A 19,191-nucleotide genomic window follows, 5' to 3' on the forward strand; every position below is an offset into this window, starting at 1 on the left:
AGCTGACATGAATAATTTAAGAAAGTGCTAGTGTGGACTTACAATCGTGAGGTCAAACTTTACTGATGTGCAATTAATTTGTGTAACACTGATTACCATTTTGTAGCTTTAAAAGTCATTCTTGTGCGGTTTTGCTGGATTTACTGAATATTCCTCAAATAGAATATTTGTTTGTCATAATGAGGTCATAAAATGCCTAAAATTAGACCAATTGCTCATCCCCTGAAGCTCCCCTGAAGCTTCCCAAATAACAACAGATTTTTCCGTACCCTTCCCCTGAAAACGCAGCTATCTAAGATGCAGTTGATGAATCATCTGCTAGATACGAGTGTATACGTTTCCTCTCAGCAGCTTAGCGGTTGATAACACAAAAGAAAAGAGGCTTGGAGGTCCAGATAAATTAAAAACTGTTCCACTCTGTCTTATCATCAAAGGACTCCCAGTGAGCTTCCCAGAGCCGGCGGAAATATTGCTGGAATATCGCTGGACTTGGAAAGAGAGTGTATTCACAGATACCGTTTTGTAGGCGATGCAGGAGATAGAAACACATTACCATTCCCCCCGCCTTCCCCGCATAGATGTGATTATACATCTGCTGTCTTCGCCCTTTTTTTATTATTATTTTATCAAGAATAAGTAGCAGCTTTAGAAAACAATATGAGAACAGCTCCTGTGGTTTCCTATTACATATTACCTTTGGATTCTAATTTGCTGGGTTTCTTTCCGTTTTGCATGGACGTATTAATCTTCCAGCTTCATCTAAAAAACATCCTGCATTGATGTAGCAGAGGGGACTGGGTCCTGCTGGGACGGCTGTTTTGTTGTGTTTCAGTATGAAAACCGGTGAAAGATGAAAATGTGCTTCAGGAGGCATGCAGCTCACTCTGAGAGAATACATTTTGTTTTTTTTTATATTTTTAGACGGTTATGTTTCATTCATGATTTCTCTGTGTCGTGATGAGTGGGTGTACATATACACATACATCAAAGAATCATGCTTTCTTGATAACAAACTAGTGTGTTTCTGTTTTATTTCCTGTGTGTTTCCTTCGTCTGGTTTGCAGGAACTTGTGGGTTTGTGTAACCCACGTGACCGCCACGCCCCAACCACCTTCCCTTTAAGTAATCCCTTTAACCTCTGGGACTCTCATGTGTGTTTCCGGGTATCCACTGTGCTGCTGCTCACTGTCGGTTGTGGCGTCGGTTGTTAATTAAACAATCTGAACTCTCCAAATCGACTCATTGCTGAACGATTACACATCTAAAACTCAAGGATCTGTGGTGAGTTGTCAAATACCATTTGAACTTGACGTTATATTTGCAATGCTAGCGCCGCTAATATATCCGCTGCAATACTCACCAGGTTGGGCTTGTTGATGCCTGATATACCTTTGATGAGAACCAGTTAACATTGCATCCACCTCCTTAGACAATCCGTTCCTCGACGGTGAGTAAATATTCATTCATATGTATGATGGAGCGTTATTCCCGCTATGCGCCGCCAATAGCATTAGCTACCAACTCGACAATCAGATGCCCACATTAGTTCAGTCCATTTACTAACTACTTGCTTAATAAAATATCACACTGTTAAAGCCGAGTTAAAGGTCACACCTTTGATATTTAAAGGCTTCTCCTTCAACTTTGGATTTGATGATTTTCATGATTTCTTTGTTTGTTGTTGTATTACATACTGGTGCATCAATGAAGTCTGGTACCTAGTGATTTTGTTTGTAGCTACTCTGATCAATCACATTCTTAAGTTGATTGATTTGATTTATTAGTTGTTGTTTGTAGCGACTGATAATTACTTTATTTGAGAAATGTTGAACTTGAATTATGAAGTGCACTTTTAAAAGGACTTTTCCTTTATTTTTCCTTTCCCAATTTTATGAAGTTGTTGTCAATACATAGCAGTATGTATTTAATTCTTTGTTTCCCCATTTAGCTTATATAAATATAACATTTATATATGAACTTAATGTATGTTTTCTGGCCCTTTTAGGTCAGGTTTTTTTTTCCCCCTTCATCAAATTGCTTGATGACGGAGGATGGCGAGCTACCCACACACCACCTAGTGGTAGGAAATCAAAAGACACTTTTCACGCAGGAAAATCAAGACACTTTTCTCACAGGAAACAAACTAAACTCTAAGGGAGTATCAAAAGGAAAAGAACTCTTCTCCCGTTGCTTTTGGACTCCTTTTTGAATTGCATTTGGTTCTGAAGTGTTACTGATTGTTATTATTTCTTTGTTGGTTTCTTTTTCCCCCTCATTGCTTCTTTTGAACAATTTATTTTTGTTTAGTCTTTTGTTATTTTATTTTATTTTTTGTCATCATTATTATCATTATTATTGCCACTGCAATAAATAAGCAGTATAAACAAAGCTCTTTGCCTCAGTTGCATCAATTATCCACCCAACCCTGACTCCATGCCGTACCTATTTCTGATTCTCCAAGTGGTTAACACTAAATCTTGCAGTCAGACCTGCGCATTACCCAGTAGCGTTACAAGTGGCGAGCTAGCCAGGAGTCTAGTAGTGGGTGAATAATTGAATAATTTCGCAGTGCTGTTACTTTGGACGTGTGGGAAGGAAAAAAATGGATATTGTTACTCAGTTGGGTTTAAACATGCAAAGTTCTGTGTTAGTTACTGGCACTCAGAGCAGTGAGGATGAAAAAGAGATAATTGATCGTTTACAATGTTATGGTGCAGTAAAAGAGGTTTTCCATGTCAGTGATCCACAAAGTACATTCTATAAAAACCTGATTGTCGAGTTTAAAGAAGATTCCACATTAGATGCATTACAGCCCCTTTTTCCATATAATTACCGTTCCCAAACCACAGAAGATGCAATATTTCGTGTTACTCCTCTCGCTTCAGAGTATGCAGCCTCGGTGAGTAGCAGCAGCCCTCCCATGGACTACATTGATGAGCTGAAGAACATAGCCAAACGAAGTGGAAAACGGTTTGAGGAGGTCCTGAAAGGTGTGATGGATCAAATCGGCACACATTTGGAGACAACAGATGGTGATGATGGCGATAATGAGGATGATAACGATGATGGTGGTGATAATGAGGAGGAGGATGATGGTGGTGGTGATGAAGAAGAGGAAGAGAAAAAAGAAGGCATCCTTACCTTCGCACAACCTGTGCAAAGTCAGCCGAAGTTGCCAACTGTGCCTAAAGCCTCTTCAGCCCCTCCAATCCATTCGTCCACTGATCAGCAGGGAGCGCCACCTGGACCCAGCCACTACATTCCACCACCAACCAAGAGGGTTCCTCTGTCGAGGAATGACCTTATTCCACAGGACGTTCAAAGAGTTGTGGTGGAGCATGTTGTCAAGAATAGTGACTTTTCCACATCTTCACTTAGACTTCGCTCATTTTCAGGAAAAATTCCTAAACCAAGCAATGAAGCAGACTATGACTCATGGCGATCTCAAATTGAACTGTTACTTGCTGATCCCAGCCTTTCTAGATTGCATGTAAATCGGCGTATTGTTGAAAGTTTGTTGTCACCAGCTGCAGATTTGATTAAATGTTTGAGCCCTGGTGCATCTCCTTCCACTCTTCTTCAAGTCCTTGATTCAGCTTTTCAGACAGTAGAAGATGGAGAGGAGCTTTTTGCTCAGTTTTTAAACATTTTCCAGAATCCTGGAGAGCGGCCATCTTCCTATCTCCAGCGATTGCAGCTTACCCTCAGCACAGTAATAAAAGAGGAGGAATATTACCAAGAGACAAAGATGCACATTTACTTAAACAGTTCTGCCGTGGATGCTGGGACAACTCGGTCATCTCCAAGTTGCAGCTTGAGGGAAAAAAAAACAATCCTCCCCCATTTTCTGAACTTTTGCTGTCACTCCGAACAGAAGAGGACAGACAAATTGCTAAAGAATCCCTAATGAGAAAGCATATTCATTCATCTAAACAAAAAGTGACCAGTCTCAGAGTACCTGCTCCTGTGGTCATGACACAGTTAATGATGAACTGAAAGAACTAAAAAGCAGATTCAGCAACTCCAACGGCAGATGTCTTCCTTCATGTCCAGAAAGACACCTGTTAATGCAAAATCAGAAGTGCAACCGACCAAGTCTAAGCCAAGGACCAGCTACCCCTCACCTCACACCGCTGGAAGGCCAAAGCCAGGGTACTGTTTTAACTGTGGTGAGGATGGTCATATGTCTTCCCAATGTAGCAACAAAGCAAATCCAAGCCTTGTGGAACAAAAGAAGAAACGGCTTCGTCAGAAACAACAAGCGTGGGATGAGGAAAAGTCAAGTCAGCAGTTAAACTAAATGCAGTTCTTGCTGAGGGACACCCAGGAGCTGCAACCATCAGCTGTCCCAAAACCCACTCTGAATCGCATGTTGTATTGCCAAAGGGTCTCATTGGTACGAAGAGCATGGGCCAAATCCAAATAAAGGGAACCAACTTCAGCTGCCTCCTTGACAGTGGGTCGCAAGTCACTACAGTACCACATTCATTTTATAATACCCACCTCTTTGACCATGAAATTATGTCTCTGAACAATCTGTTGGAAGTTGAGGGTGCAAATGGCCAAAATGTACCATACCTCGGTTACATTGAATTAAATTTGACTTTTCCACCTGAATTTCTTGGCTCACCAATTGAAGTGGACACCCTAGCTTTGGTAGTCCCAGACACCAAAACCACACATCCACTTTTACTAGTAGGCACAAATACACTTGACATTGCCTACAAGAAACACCTTGAGAGCCAGTCTACTACTTTTAAACCCACAGCATTTGGGTACCAAGCTATCCTGAAAATCCTGCAGAACAGGTATGTTCAAAGCTCACCTGAACATCCAGTTGTTTTAACTCTGCAGCCTGATCAGCCACAAACCATATTATCTGGTCAAACTGTTGTCCTTGAGGGATGTTTGACCACACGGTTATTGAGGGAAGAGAAGGCGGTTGTTGTTGAACACCCAGCTTCTTCCTGTCTGCCTGGGGGACTTATGGTTAAAACCTGTCTCATTAACATACCTCAACATCGGCCTTGTCACCTGCCAGTTGTAGTAACTAATGAGTCAGACCATCCAGTTATTATCCCTGCGAGAGCAGCCATTGCAGAGATTGCCGCATTAGAGTCTATTATCTCCAAAAAGCATAGTGTCAAAGTCCATGACAAGCCTGCAGAGCCATTAACACCTCAGCTTCAATACAATTTTGGAGAATCGCCTTTAACGCCACAATGGAAAAGTCGGATCATTTCAAAGCTCAACAGCATACCAGAGGTCTTTGCCAAACATGACCTTGATTTTGGTCGAACAGACAAGGTGAAACATCAAATTAAATTGTCTGACCCTACACCATTCAAACAAAGACCACGCCCTATACATCCACAGGATGTTGATGCTGTGAGAAAACATCTTCAAGAACTGCTTGATTCTGGAATAATCCGAGAATCAGAATCTCCATTTGCTTCACCCATTGTGGTAGTGCGCAAGAAAAATGGCTCTGTACGCCTCTGTATTGATTATCGGAAACTTAACATACAAACCATTAAAGACGCTTATGCCCTTCCAAAGCTAGAAGATGCGTTTACTGCACTGGCAGGCTCTAAATGGTTCTCTGTGCTGGACCTAAAATCTGGGTATTACCAGATAGAAATGGAGGAAGCCGACAAGAACAAAACAGCCTTTGTGTGTCCTTTAGGCTTCTGGGAATTTAATCGCATGCCTCAGGGCGTGACCAATGCCCCAAGCACTTTTCAACGACTCATGGAAAAGTGTATGGGTGAGCTCCATCTAAAAGAAGTTCTAGTTTTTATTGACGATTTGATCATCTTCGCACCAACTCTTGAAGAACACGAAGAAAGGTTGATGAAAGTCCTAAACAAATTAAAGGACTTTGGACTAAAACTGTCCATTGAAAAATGTGTGTTCTTCCAAACTTCAGTGAAGTATCTTGGCCATGTTGTGTCCAAAGACGGTGTGGAGACAGATCCCGATAAAATTTCTACCCTTGCATCTTGGCCAGTGCCAAAGAACCTGAAGGAACTGAGATCGTTCCTGGGATTTGCAGGATATTATCGGCGATTTGTGAAGGACTATTCTACAATCGTCAAGCCGTTACATGACCTTACTGCTGGCTATCCACCTAGCCAAAAGAAACTGAAACCTATGTTGAAACCCCAGAACTATTTCAACCCAAAAGAGCTTTTTGCTGAACGTTGGACTGAATCCTGTCAGCATGCATTTAACACCATTATTGAAAAACTTACTACTTCTCCTGTACTTGTATTTGCAGATCCTCGCAAGCCATACACTCTCCATACTGATGCCAGTTCTTCAGGCCTCGGAGCAGTGCTATATCAAGAACATGATGGCAAAAATCGAGTTGTAGCTTATGCAAGTAGAGGGTTGTCCAGAAGTGAATTAAACTACCCAGCACATAAATTAGAATTTCTGGCACTTAAATGGGCAGTTACTGAGAAGTTTAATGACTACCTCTATGGCACACAATTCACTGTGGTCACAGACAGCAATCCGCTGACCTACCTTTTGACATCGGCTAAGCTTGATGCTACAAGTTATAGATGGCTCTCTGCTCTGTCTACATTTACCTTTAAGATTGTTTACAGAGCAGGAAAACTGAATGCGGATGCTGATGGCCTGTCCCGACGACCACATCCTGCACTGCCTGATGATCTTAAGTCCTGCAAAGAAAGGGAGAGAGTGTTAAAGTTCATTCAACATCATCTGGAGGAACCAGGTTGCACCACGATTGACCAGTACATTGTTGACGCCATCTGTGACCGCCAACTGGTGCTCAGCTCAAGCAATGACCATGACCATGCCCTTGTTCTCTCTTTGTCTGCCCATGTGGAAAGCCTACCTGACAGTTACACAGATGACACCCAATTTGCCACCTCTGTTCTGCCCAGGTTCTCCACTGCTGATCTTGCTGCCAAACAGCGAGCTGATCCCATCATCCAACATGTGATTGCTCAGCTTGAGAGAGAGGAATCTCCACCGCCATCGCTGAGGGATGAACTTCCAGACCTGCCACTCCTGTTGAGAGAAGTAAATAAACTGGAGCTCCGTAACAACCTTCTTCTCAGGAGACGGCAAGTGGGAAGCAGTGTTGCCTATCAGCTAGTGTTACCAGAGGAGTGTCGGCATATGGTGATGGTACAGCTTCATGATCATATGGGCCACCTTGGGATCGAGAGGACATTGGACCTGATTCGTTCCCGTTTTTTTTGGCCACGAATGTCCACTGATGTTTACAATAAAATCAAGACCTGTGAACGATGTGTAAAAAGGAAAACATTACCAGAACGGGCTGCACCTCTCGTCAACATCAAGACTTCAAGACCTCTAGAGCTAGTGTGCATGGACTTTCTGTCTCTGGAGCCAGACCGCAGAGTGAAAGATATTCTTGTGATTACAGATCACTTCACAAAATATGCTGTCGCTGTTCCAACACCCAATCAGAAAGCTCGAACTGTGGCTAAATGTTTGTGGGAAAATTTCTTTGTCCATTATGGCATTCCAGAGAGACTACACAGTGACCAAGGACCGGATTTTGAGTCCCGTACCATCAAAGAACTGTGTGATATTGCTGGTATCCATAAGGGAAGGACAACTCCTTATCACCCCAGAGGTAACCCTGTGGAAAGATTCAATCGCACATTGCTTAACATGCTAGGGACATTAAGTGAGCAGAATAAATCTCGATGGAAAGATTTTGTAAAACCCCTTGTTCACGCATACAATTGCACTAAGAATGATGTCACTGGGTTTTCTCCATACGAACTAATGTTTGGTCGCCGACCTCGTCTTCCCATAGATGTGGCTTTTGGGTTGCCGCTGGAAGAGGACATCTCCACCTCTCACCCACAGTATGTCCAAAGATTGAAAACGCACCTGCAAGACAGCCATCAGTTGGCTGCAGAGAACGCACAGAAAGTGATGTCTCGCAACAAGACCTCTTTTGATCGGCATATCAGCATTTCTGAACTTGCTGTAGGAGATAGGGTTCTTGTTAGAAATGTCCGACTGAGAGGAAAGCACAAATTGGCTGACAAATGGGAACCTGACATATATGTAGTGTTGGAGAAGGCCAGCAACCTCCCTGTTTACACTGTAAAACCAGAGAACCAGAATAAATCTCTCAGAACACTCCATCGTGATCTTTTGTTGCCTTGCAAATACCTACCTGAACAAAGTTCTGTGAAAAACTTACCTGTGAAAAAGAAAAAGCACCTGCCTATGAACTTGCCTGATCCTCACGATAAAGATGCATTAGAAGAAGAGATCATCTTACCTGTTTATAATCCCTCTTCCTTCGAACCTGTGAAATTCATCACTGTTTTTAATTCACCATTACCTCCTGTCCAGCAACCTGTTCCGCCTGCAGACCTACCTGAAGTTCCTGATCAACCCCCACCCTCTGCTGCAGAAGAGGATTTGGAACAGGAACTCACAGTTGTTGCAGAGGAACCAAGGAAACTTCAAGCTGTGGACAGAGAGGCGGTAAACATCAGTTCAAACATTAATGATTTCTTAGGAGATGCTACTGGAGATCCTGTTCCTGAGCCTGTTACTCCAGATCCCTCCACCAATTATATGGAACCAGAAGTGGACTTAATTGTTCAAACAGAACCATCAAGCCCTGAACCAGAATCATCAAGTTCCATAACGGAACCATCGAGTCCCGAATCAGTACCATTTTTGCGGAGGTCAACCCGAGCAAGAAGACCACCGGAACGCTTGCAGTACTCCCAACTCGGTCACCCGCTGTTGAAGAGTATCCAATTATTGTTTCATGGACTGACCACTGCATTTACACATGCACTTGAAGGGACTGAGGAGGATGAGCACCTGACTGTTCCTGGTATTATCCAGCCAGCCATCCAGACTCAACCTGGTCCATGTACGGGGACGTGCATGGGATCAGGGGGGGAACATGTAACCCACGTGACCGCCACGCCCCAACCACCTTCCCTTTAAGTAATCCCTTTAACCTCTGGGACTCTCATGTGTGTTTCCGGGTATCCACTGTGCTGCTGCTCACTGTCGGTTGTGGCGTCGGTTGTTAATTAAACAATCTGAACTCTCCAAATCGACTCATTGCTGAACGATTACACATCTAAAACTCAAGGATCTGTGGTGAGTTGTCAAATACCATTTGAACTTGACGTTATATTTGCAATGCTAGCGCCGCTAATATATCCGCTGCAATACTCACCAGGTTGGGCTTGTTGATGCCTGATATACCTTTGATGAGAACCAGTTAACATTGCATCCACCTCCTTAGACAATCCGTTCCTCGACGGTGAGTAAATATTCATTCATATGTATGATGGAGCGTTATTCCCGCTATGCGCCGCCAATAGCATTAGCTACCAACTCGACAATCAGATGCCCACATTAGTTCAGTCCATTTACTAACTACTTGCTTAATAAAATATCACACTGTTAAAGCCGAGTTAAAGGTCACACCTTTGATATTTAAAGGCTTCTCCTTCAACTTTGGATTTGATGATTTTCATGATTTCTTTGTTTGTTGTTGTATTACATACTGGTGCATCAATGAAGTCTGGTACCTAGTGATTTTGTTTGTAGCTACTCTGATCAATCACATTCTTAAGTTGATTGATTTGATTTATTAGTTGTTGTTTGTAGCGACTGATAATTACTTTATTTGAGAAATGTTGAACTTGAATTATGAAGTGCACTTTTAAAAGGACTTTTCCTTTATTTTTCCTTTCCCAATTTTATGAAGTTGTTGTCAATACATAGCAGTATGTATTTAATTCTTTGTTTCCCCATTTAGCTTATATAAATATAACATTTATATATGAACTTAATGTATGTTTTCTGGCCCTTTTAGGTCAGGTTTTTTTCCCCCCTTCATCTAATTGCTTGATGACGGAGGATGGCGAGCTACCCACACACCACCTAGTGGTAGGAAATCAAAAGACACTTTTCACGCAGGAAAATCAAGACACTTTTCTCACAGGAAACAAACTAAACTCTAAGGGAGTATCAAAAGGAAAAGAACTCTTCTCCCGTTGCTTTTGGACTCCTTTTTGAATTGCATTTGGTTCTGAAGTGTTACTGATTGTTATTATTTCTTTGTTGGTTTCTTTTTCCCCCTCATTGCTTCTTTTGAACAATTTATTTTTGTTTAGTCTTTTGTTATTTTTATTTTATTTTTTTGTCATCATTATTATCATTATTATTGCCACTGCAATAAATAAGCAGTATAAACAAAGCTCTTTGCCTCAGTTGCATCAATTATCCACCCAACCCTGACTCCATGCCGTACCTATTTCTGATTCTCCAAGTGGTTAACACTAAATCTTGCAGTCAGACCTGCGCATTACCCAGTAGCGTTACATTTGTTTATAGATTGAATCTGATAGGTGTCGAGCCGAATTTTCTGTTTTCTTCTCAACTTTTAGCATCTGTATTTCCGCCCGCCTCATCAGATATGACACACTTCATCCACCGAGGGTTGAGAAATAAGATTATGTTATTACCTCGTGGTCTGAGTTCCTTAATCTGCTCAGCTCGAGCACGTCCTCGTTTCAGCTGTCTGAATTTATTGAGGCAGCTCCTCTGATAAGTGGTTTTATTTTCAGCTGCTATTTCCTATTTCCTTATGACATATCAAGGTTAAGTCTCAAACTCTGACATGATCCAGTTATGCTTCAGCCCCTCAACTTAAATCCTCTGTGCGTTGTTGAGAGACAGCTTGAGACCTAAAGCACAAATTACTTAAAAGTCTGTAAACAGACGCTGTAGGCAGAGGGAGTGAAATTATGCTGCAGCTTTCAAGACCAACCTATTTAAAGGCGTTTTGACTAATAAAATGATTTATTCCCTAAGGTGTAATCATCTAATTTTAGTTTTACAGTTGACAGATTTGGATTAATGAACATAATCCAGTAATAATGAAGGATAATTTAGATTTTCAAGGTAGGGATTCTCCGATATTAAAAGTATAAAAATAAATTTTGGTCTGAAGTAATGAGTACTCCACAATTTCTAAAAGTAATAAAACAAGTAATACACTGCAAAAACCAAAAGTCTTACCAAGTAATTTTAGTCTGATTTCTAGTGCAAAGACAAAACTTACTTGCAAGTAATTTTCAGCAAGATATAGTTGTTTTTTAAGTAAATAATTCCTTAAAATTTATGAAAACGTATTTGTTTCACTGGCAGATTATTTAACTTATAACGTGAGAAAATGTCTTGTTATAAGTGAAACAATCTGCCAATGTAACTAGCACTGTTCTGTCAATATTAAGGAATTATTTACTTAAAACAAGCTCCTATTTCTTACTAAAATAGTATAATATCTAGTTTCAACTATAGGTACTTGCTTCTAAGACGGAGAAGTCAAAGATCCTCCTTAGCCACATTATGCATGCGATGTCATACTGTAAAAGCAGTTTTTTTTTTCAGATGCTGGCGCTGCTTGTGGGGAAACATGAAGGAGCGTTGCACAGCACGGTGGGCGTAAGCTGTGCACTAATCTTTAAATTGAAAAGCAGCACGTCCTCAGTCTTAGCTGGATAACCTGTCAGTACAGTTCTGATTGAGACGTTCTTTCCCCGTGGAAGATTTGACTCGGCGTGATGACGGGATTAATGAGAAACATCAAACAGTAAAATTAAATTACTGCAGAACCAGAGCCAGCCAGCTAGGGCTACCTGAGGTAACCCTTTGTGTTCCTTCTTGTGCTTACAGTGAAGACGGACCAGCTCCAGACCATTAAACGAGAGCTCACCCAGATCAAAATGAAGATCGACTCTTTACTGGGACGCCTGGAGAAGATCGAGAAGCAGCAGAGGACAGAAACCGGTGAGCGACAGACACGGGGCGAAGGGAGGGAGGGAGGGAGGGAGGAGACCGAAGCGCGGCGAGCGGTTACGGAAACGGAAATTAAAACGCTCACGTTGGCCATAAGTCTTTTTGACATGTTGGGAGATAAGAGCGGCAGAGCTCTCTGTCATATCAGCAGACAGATGTCAGCCCCACGCTGACTCTGTTTAAATGAGGTCTTTATAGATGTCCTACACTGTGGGACAACCTCAGCAGATCACTGTGAAGGTTATTCAGGAAAGGCGATGAAAAGGCCATGTCACCTGATTTCCTACCCAGAGTATTGCTTATTTCATGTTAGTTCCTCACATATTCTCATAGGGCTTCAGATTTCGCCAACTAATTTAGTAATCTATAAATCTTTATCTTGAGTTTACAGTCTCTATAAAAAGGGCTGAAAATCATATCAAAATATGAGCATTTCATTTTATATCACTCAATATCAATAACTTGTTTTAAATATTTGAAATACTATCAAATAGGTGGTGTGACCTTTCCTGTTTTATCCAGTTTTCATTCCACACTGTTGTTTTTTTATTTTTAAGAAGTTATTAGGAACAGTAGCGGAACCTTAAACTGCTGCTGCGCCAGTTACTCAGCAAGTTGTTGCTAGGTAACCATAGAATGAGTGAGTTGCTAGGCGACTCACTCATTCTATGGTTACCTAGCCTGCTTTGCTAGTTGTGAGAGGCTGAGCAGCTAAAGTCTTTCCTCTGCTTAAGTATCCCAGAATGCCGTGCGGCTCTGGATCGGAGTTAAGTGAATACTGAATCTATTAAAGATCAAACGTATTATCTACTGGTACTGATCACATGTTTGTCATGATGCATATTATTTTTAATTTATTGTTTAGCCCTACAGCAGAGCAGTAATTAAGAAAAAAAACTGAACAAAAAATACATATATTTTGATTTTAAGAAAAAAAAAGTAGTTTTCTGTAAGTATGTTCTATCCAGAACTCGATAGCTTCACTCGGTTCAAACTCCTTTTAAGCACCTTTTGCTATCCAATTATCAATAAATACTGAGAAATAAATAAAAATTTATAAAACAGTCAACAGATCAGCCCTATGCTGTACTGATAAGTCAAACAGAAAAGCGCTGAGCTCTTCATATGTCGAAGTATTTGCTTTTTAGCTGCAGATGCATCTTTTGTTAAAAATGATGAAGTGTACACCAGAGGAATACTGTTATTGAACATTAAGTGAGAAAATGTTACCTTTTATTTAAAAGGAGTTTAATTAGTTGCAATTCATAAGTATTTGTAATATTATATGAAATGATTGTAAGTGGTTAAAAAATCTGCAGAATGTGCCAATTTTTTTTTATCCAATTACTCACCTAATCAACAGAATAATTGATACCCAGTGGAATATTAGATTATTAAAATAATCTTTAGCTGTAGCCTTGTACTTGCATATCCATGGCAGCTGAATACATCACTGTAAAAAAGACAATTAAATTGCCCAGGTGAAGTAGACGGAGGACCTATATGCAGGATATGGAAATGCAGAGACTGAGAAAACAATTTGCAAGGAACTCAAACACTTCCAGTCCATGTGATTGCAGGAGTCGAGGAGCATTGGCTCAGGGGAAAGGGGAGCAGCCACATTGATTGGTCGGGTTGGTCGAACACGGGTAAACGAAAAGACTAACAAGGGGTGAGACACGACCACACACACACAAAGGCTGAGCAGGTAGATAAAACCAGGCAGGTAGATAAATTAGCTGAAGCAAACAAAGGCTCATTTAGACTTTGAGAAACAGTGAATGTTTAATTACAGATTACTCAGTTGCTACACAGTGGGTTAGCGACAAAAACCATCCATGAATATCTGGAATCTGAAAATACTCCTTATAAATGCCTATTTTAATAGATCAAACACCAAATATAGCTTAATTTGCATTAATACGCACAGTGGAAACTGTGTTAGCTCTAGCGCTAGCTTACTTTTTCCCACTCTTGGGGGTTCAGCCAATCAGAATGAATGAAAATAAGCGGCACACCTGGATTGGCTGGTTTGTAAACAGCAGCCAATAGCGTGTCAAGTAGCATTGCGCCTCGATGTTTCAGCTTCCCAAGCAGTATTCTATACAACATCCACAAAAGGGCAAATTTATCTCAAATTATTTGAAATTACGTTCCAAAAAAAAAAATCCACCAATAGTTGAATCTGTGAAAGGTGATGCATAAATAGATGGGGATCCACTCTACTACAATGTAGGTCACTTTTTCACTGTTTAGTTTTTGTAATTTAATTTATGCAAATTATTTAGTGTTCAGACGCCTCCACGTTAGGCGATTCAACCAGACTCTGTCTGGATGCTAGAAAAAACTCTAACTCATCACAGGCAAATTTATTTCAGTTTACAAAACTGAACACATTTATTGCCTTTTATTACTATACTGTATTTTAATCTACAAACTTCAAAACAACAGGAACATATCAGCAAGTTATTGTACCCACTTGGCTACAGTTTGGCTAAAGTGAAAAACATTTATATTTGCTAATGCTATTGACAAAAAAGTTTCTAAATTACAGAAACTAATAGCTTCTTATGCAACATTCATTTTCTGCACATTTTTGTGTTTCCATTTGGGTCTCTACTGCTTCTAAAAACAGTCCAGAAGCAGTCCAGTCATTTTCTGGCTTCAAATATTTTTTTTTATTTCATTCATCTCCCAGGTGATAGTCTGCAATTTATGTTTTCAATTAACTTTAAATTACAGGGCCAGAGTTCTGTGTTTTTGTGGTAAGAACATCATTTACAAACTACTAATTTGCATTAAATTGCGTTGCTAAAATCCCCTGAACTCAGTGGGAAGCACAGATGTCGCCCCCCAATGTCTCCACGAATACAGAGAGAAAATATTTCTATCGTTAATGCCTTTTTAAAAGCTTTTAGCCAGTAACGTAAATTCATTTTATACCGTTTATGACCAGAGATACAGGTTAAAGCAATAACAACTTCCCTCAGAGTGTTGATTATGCATTGACTGTGGTTGTGTTCCTACAAGACACATGTTGCAGGTTTTAATTATTCTAGACCTGTGAATAATAAACTTTTTTCAAATTAAAATAGCTTCAATCTAGTTTAGGATCCTAACTGTAATAAAAAAATATTTCCTTTTTTTTTTTTTTGCATTTGGGATCTTTGCATCATTCACATTGAAAATGGACAAACCTTGTCTTTCAAAACCATCAAACCAAAATTAAAACTATTCAAGAACACATAGTGGAGGAAAGTCTGAGGGTGCATTCACACCAACCCTGTTCAGTTTGCTTGCATAAAGAGTTTGGTTTGTTTGGGGAGGTGTGAATGCGCAATCCAGACCAAACAAGTGAACCTGGTTCTCGGTTCGGATGAATATGCAAATGTAAAGCGGATCGGAGCCCGCTCCAAAAGCAGGAAGTGGATTATACTGCAGGGAATTTTGGGTAAATACAACCAAAGCAAACCTGCGTGTCCAACACTAATTTGAGAAATGGGTCGTGTTTTTTTTTTTTTTTTTTTTTTTTTTTTTTTTACTAAAGGCAAAAGAGAAATCATAAAACTGCTGAAATCTTGTACTCCATTTCTGTTTATATTTTGTGAAGAAGGAAGTTGAGCTCAATGTCTTCTGAGATTTTCATGCCGTTTCCTTCTGTGGTTCTTGGTGCAGCGCCCCCCACAGGCGAAGAGGGGAGCAGGTTTTTCAAAGGTTTTGGTTCGTTTGACGCAGTGCAGTGTGAAAAATGGTGCATATTTTGGTCCGTAATCGAAGCGAGTCTACTGGACTATCAGGGGTGAAGACACCCTAAGAGTGCAATGCAAAATTTGCTTGTTGTTGATTTTTATTAACATTTTTTTCCCTAAACCTTTCACAATAATTTGGAGATCTCATCACCAGTGCTCTGAACTAATTCAACTTTTCAGTAATGGGAACGGCTTATTAATATAAATACTATTCGAAGTGACTTGTTAGTTTAGGTTTAACCTGGTTACCTGTATAGGCCAAATGCTTGCTGCCTTCTGAATGAAAGAGAAGTGCAGTCGGTTCTCATTTTCCGTGCCCTGCTCCGTTTCAGAGGCTCAAAGAAAATACGAAGACAACTGCGACTCCCTGCACGAGGAGTCTGTGTCGGAGATGGCAGAAAACTCTGGGGAGGAGGCAGGCGAGGGGGCGCTGGACGTGGAGGCGGGCGAGATGACCGATGGAGGGGAGGACGACTACGACGAGGAGGGCAGCCACCATCTGGTGAGTGGAAAAAGGTTGACAGGGCTGACGCACTTTGGGAGATCTCAACTCGGCGCAGCCTTCACCGACCGAAAGCTAATCTTCCAGAATTATTCATGAGCACATTTCTGACAGATCAGGGCTTCGCATGAGCAAATGACACTCTATTCCAGTCTGCCCTGGCTGAAACCATGGAAGAAAGGCTCTTCAGAGGCCCGCACTGCACACTTATACGATGCAGCAAAAGCAGGGGGCTTCACAAATGCATTGCCTACATTTACAGTGAAGTGGTGGATGTAGAGCAGCAGGTTATTCTTTCAACAAGGTCACTGAAGGAAAGCCAGAAAGAGATTTCTGTTCAGACCTGAAAAGATTAGATTCTCAGAATGCTTGTTTCTGAGAATTGGGTTTATTGGGTTTAAACCAGTGTAAGAAAGAAAAGTCAAAAATTACTTTTAAAACTGAAGTATGTAACTTTTATAAAAATAAAAAATATATATTTTTTTTTTACATATTTGTTGAACCTGTCAAAATGTTGTGATCATATGGTATGAGGCAGATAATCTGTGGAAAAGAAAGATCGAGCTTCTCTGTAACCTCGAGACCAACTAAAAGCAACCAATCACAGCCCGGAGGCGGGTCTTAGCACTGTCAATCACAATCTCCTTCCACCTCCCCACCTGTGCTCTCTGCTGCAGTTTTCAGATCGCATTGTGAATGCTAGGCTACTTAGCATAGCCACCAATGATGGTTTTCCCAAAGCAGTAAGTTGATTTTCCTGAGCAGTACGTACATGGGGATGATTGACAGCATTGAGACCCACCTCCTGGCTCTGACTGGGCATTTTAATGCATTTCTTCAGATGGCAATAGTGTCTCAGGGTGGAGTTTGAGCTTCTCAAAGACCATCTGTCTCATAACAAACTATTCCGTCACAGTAACAGTTTTAACAAATATGTAAAAGAAAATGTTACATACTACAGTAACTTTCAAACAGAATGTCATGATAAATTTTGGCCACAAACTCTAAATTCTTGACCAGGTTGGTATTGTTACATTGTGTTTTACTGCTTTCCATTACAAATAAAGAAAAACAGTTTGAATCCCACATTGTAGAAAACAGAAAATTAAATCAATCAATAACTTCAGAGAAGAAGCGGGTCTCATCAGTCTTCCCTCTAATGTGATTGTTCTCTCAAAGCTGGTATCGATTGAATCCACTGAACCATTTGATCCCAGTGAGCCCGCGCTCCCAGCGCTCATTTGTCACAACATTGATTCCAAAGCCAAACTGCAACTAGAAGCCGATTTCCATCTGCATGGGGTTTTTCTAACCAAAGATAAACCTGCAGGTTCACTAGATTGGTTTGTTTTTTTCTTCTTTTTTAAGTATTACATGTTTTCTGCAGATTTAAAAAGGTGGAGGTCGCTGATGCTTTACAGGCAAAATTTAACTCTGGTATTTTTTTAATATGTTTTGCACAAGTCGATGCCCTTGTGGCTTGGAATTATGTTTTAGAAATTATTAAGAGAGCTCTGAAGCCGGAGCGTTTAAAAAACCTTCAGTGTTTAACGTTATTCCCGTAAATGATTTATTACTTCTCTTCTTATGCATGCTTTTCAGCAAAAAATGAAAAATGAAAATTGAGCGTTAACATCTGCTGTGTGAACGTAGCTTTAGCGTTTTTGTCAGCCATGTTTCTACCTATTATTTTTGCTGTTCGAAGGGTAAATCTTCAGTTTGCATCTGTGTAATCAGAGTACTAAAACTGATTTTTTTATTCTTTTACATTTACCGACTATAAACCCAGTAAACAAAGCTGTGCTTTTCTTCATAAAAGCTTCCCCTACCTTCCTGTTTGAGATTATTTTTCAGCAACATATTAAAGCAATTTTGCTCCCTGAAGGTTTCTTGATTACAATTTATGATAATGTATCACAAAGACTGCTTTGTAAGTGGCTGCTCCAGTTGAGCTTATATCAGCCGTGACCTTTAGAGAAACTGAAAGTACAACGAGCGCGCTCAGTTCCTTTCTCTGCATGTTCTGCCTTTCAGATAGAGAACCACGTATCGGACATCGACAACTGAGATAAGGTAAGAGCTCTGGACTTAAAAGTCTGCATTACGACCGTCACAGCGTGCGGTTGTCCAACAAAACTCCTCGTTAAAAAGACTTGCGTCCGGACCTGATTGAAACGTAGCCACTGAACTGTGTGTGGAGCATTTCTAAACATTCGTTAATCATCTCAAAAGTCATAAGCTCCATGACATTTAAAGAACTGGCTTTGCTGAAGGGCAGCTAATATGGAGTTCAGCAGAGGGAGCATTAATGGCATTTCAATGGGGCAGAACAGCCGATAAACAACATTCATATAATTGAATTGTGAGGTGGGGGGTGTGAATGGCTGGGCCTAAAGTAAAGAGTATCATGGCCTGCATGGTGTAGATAATGATCCAAACACTCAAACTTTTTCATTTTGTCATATTCAAAACACTTCAGTGGATTTTATTCAATGCAGTTTATATATGCAACAGAACAAACTCGAGGCCCGTGGGCCAAATACGGCCCGTCACAGCTTTTTATGTGGCCCTCTAAATTCTACACTAAGAGATTATTTTTCAGACTAAACACTAAGTGTGCTTAAATATTATTTTATCAGTCAAATCAATGGAGTTTTTATCTGTTTACTGAAAAATTATATCTATCAGTCCCTCCAGTTTCTTGCGAATTATCGTGGAAATTCACGCAAAATCAACAAGACTCTGCACTTTTTCACAATAATAAATAATTGGAATTTTGTTGCAAATTTTTCTCAAAAATTGTCAAAAACTCAAAATCTTACCAAGTATTTTTGGTCTGCAGATATCTTAATACACTTCAAATAAGGCAAACTAAATTAAAAGAAACTTTTCAGTAAAATATAGAGGTTTGTTTTAGGTCAATAATTACTTAATGTTGATGAAAAATAACTAGCAGATAAATTGACTTATAACACAGGGAAAATATCTTGTTATAAGTTAAATAATCCGTTAATGGAACGAGTAATTTCTCATCAATATTAAGGAATTATTTACTTAAACCTATTTCTTGCTAAAAAGCTA

General features: G+C 40.2%; 1 protein-coding gene and 2 long non-coding RNA genes across 6 annotated transcripts in view; all 3 read left to right on the plus strand.

The window, feature by feature from the left end:
* Nucleotides 1-19,191, plus strand: part of ralylb (RALY RNA binding protein like b) — a 126,515-nt gene that overhangs the window by 102,568 nt on the left and 4,756 nt on the right. For all 4 annotated transcript variants that reach the window (XM_008396540.3, XM_008396538.3, XM_008396539.3 and 1 more), the window contains 3 exons: nucleotides 11,737-11,850; nucleotides 15,941-16,110; nucleotides 18,145-18,183. In XM_008396540.3, the coding sequence (XP_008394762.1) occupies nucleotides 11,737-11,850; nucleotides 15,941-16,110; nucleotides 18,145-18,177 (317 nt within the window). In that variant the 3' untranslated portion in view covers nucleotides 18,178-18,183. The remainder of the gene's footprint in view (nucleotides 1-11,736; nucleotides 11,851-15,940; nucleotides 16,111-18,144; nucleotides 18,184-19,191) is intronic.
* Nucleotides 1,078-2,510, plus strand: LOC145549502 (uncharacterized). Its single transcript, XR_014085481.1, has 3 exons — nucleotides 1,078-1,281; nucleotides 1,364-1,447; nucleotides 2,006-2,510. It is a non-coding gene; the product is annotated as an uncharacterized LOC145549502 (long non-coding RNA).
* On the plus strand, nucleotides 7,831-10,363 carry LOC103482233 (uncharacterized). Its single transcript, XR_014085482.1, has 3 exons — nucleotides 7,831-9,147; nucleotides 9,230-9,313; nucleotides 9,872-10,363. It is a non-coding gene; the product is annotated as an uncharacterized LOC103482233 (long non-coding RNA).

Source organism: Poecilia reticulata, chromosome 20 (assembly GCF_904066995.2).
Source record: "Poecilia reticulata chromosome 20, P_reticulata-male-v2, whole genome shotgun sequence".
NCBI lineage: Eukaryota > Metazoa > Chordata > Actinopteri > Cyprinodontiformes > Poeciliidae > Poecilia > Poecilia reticulata.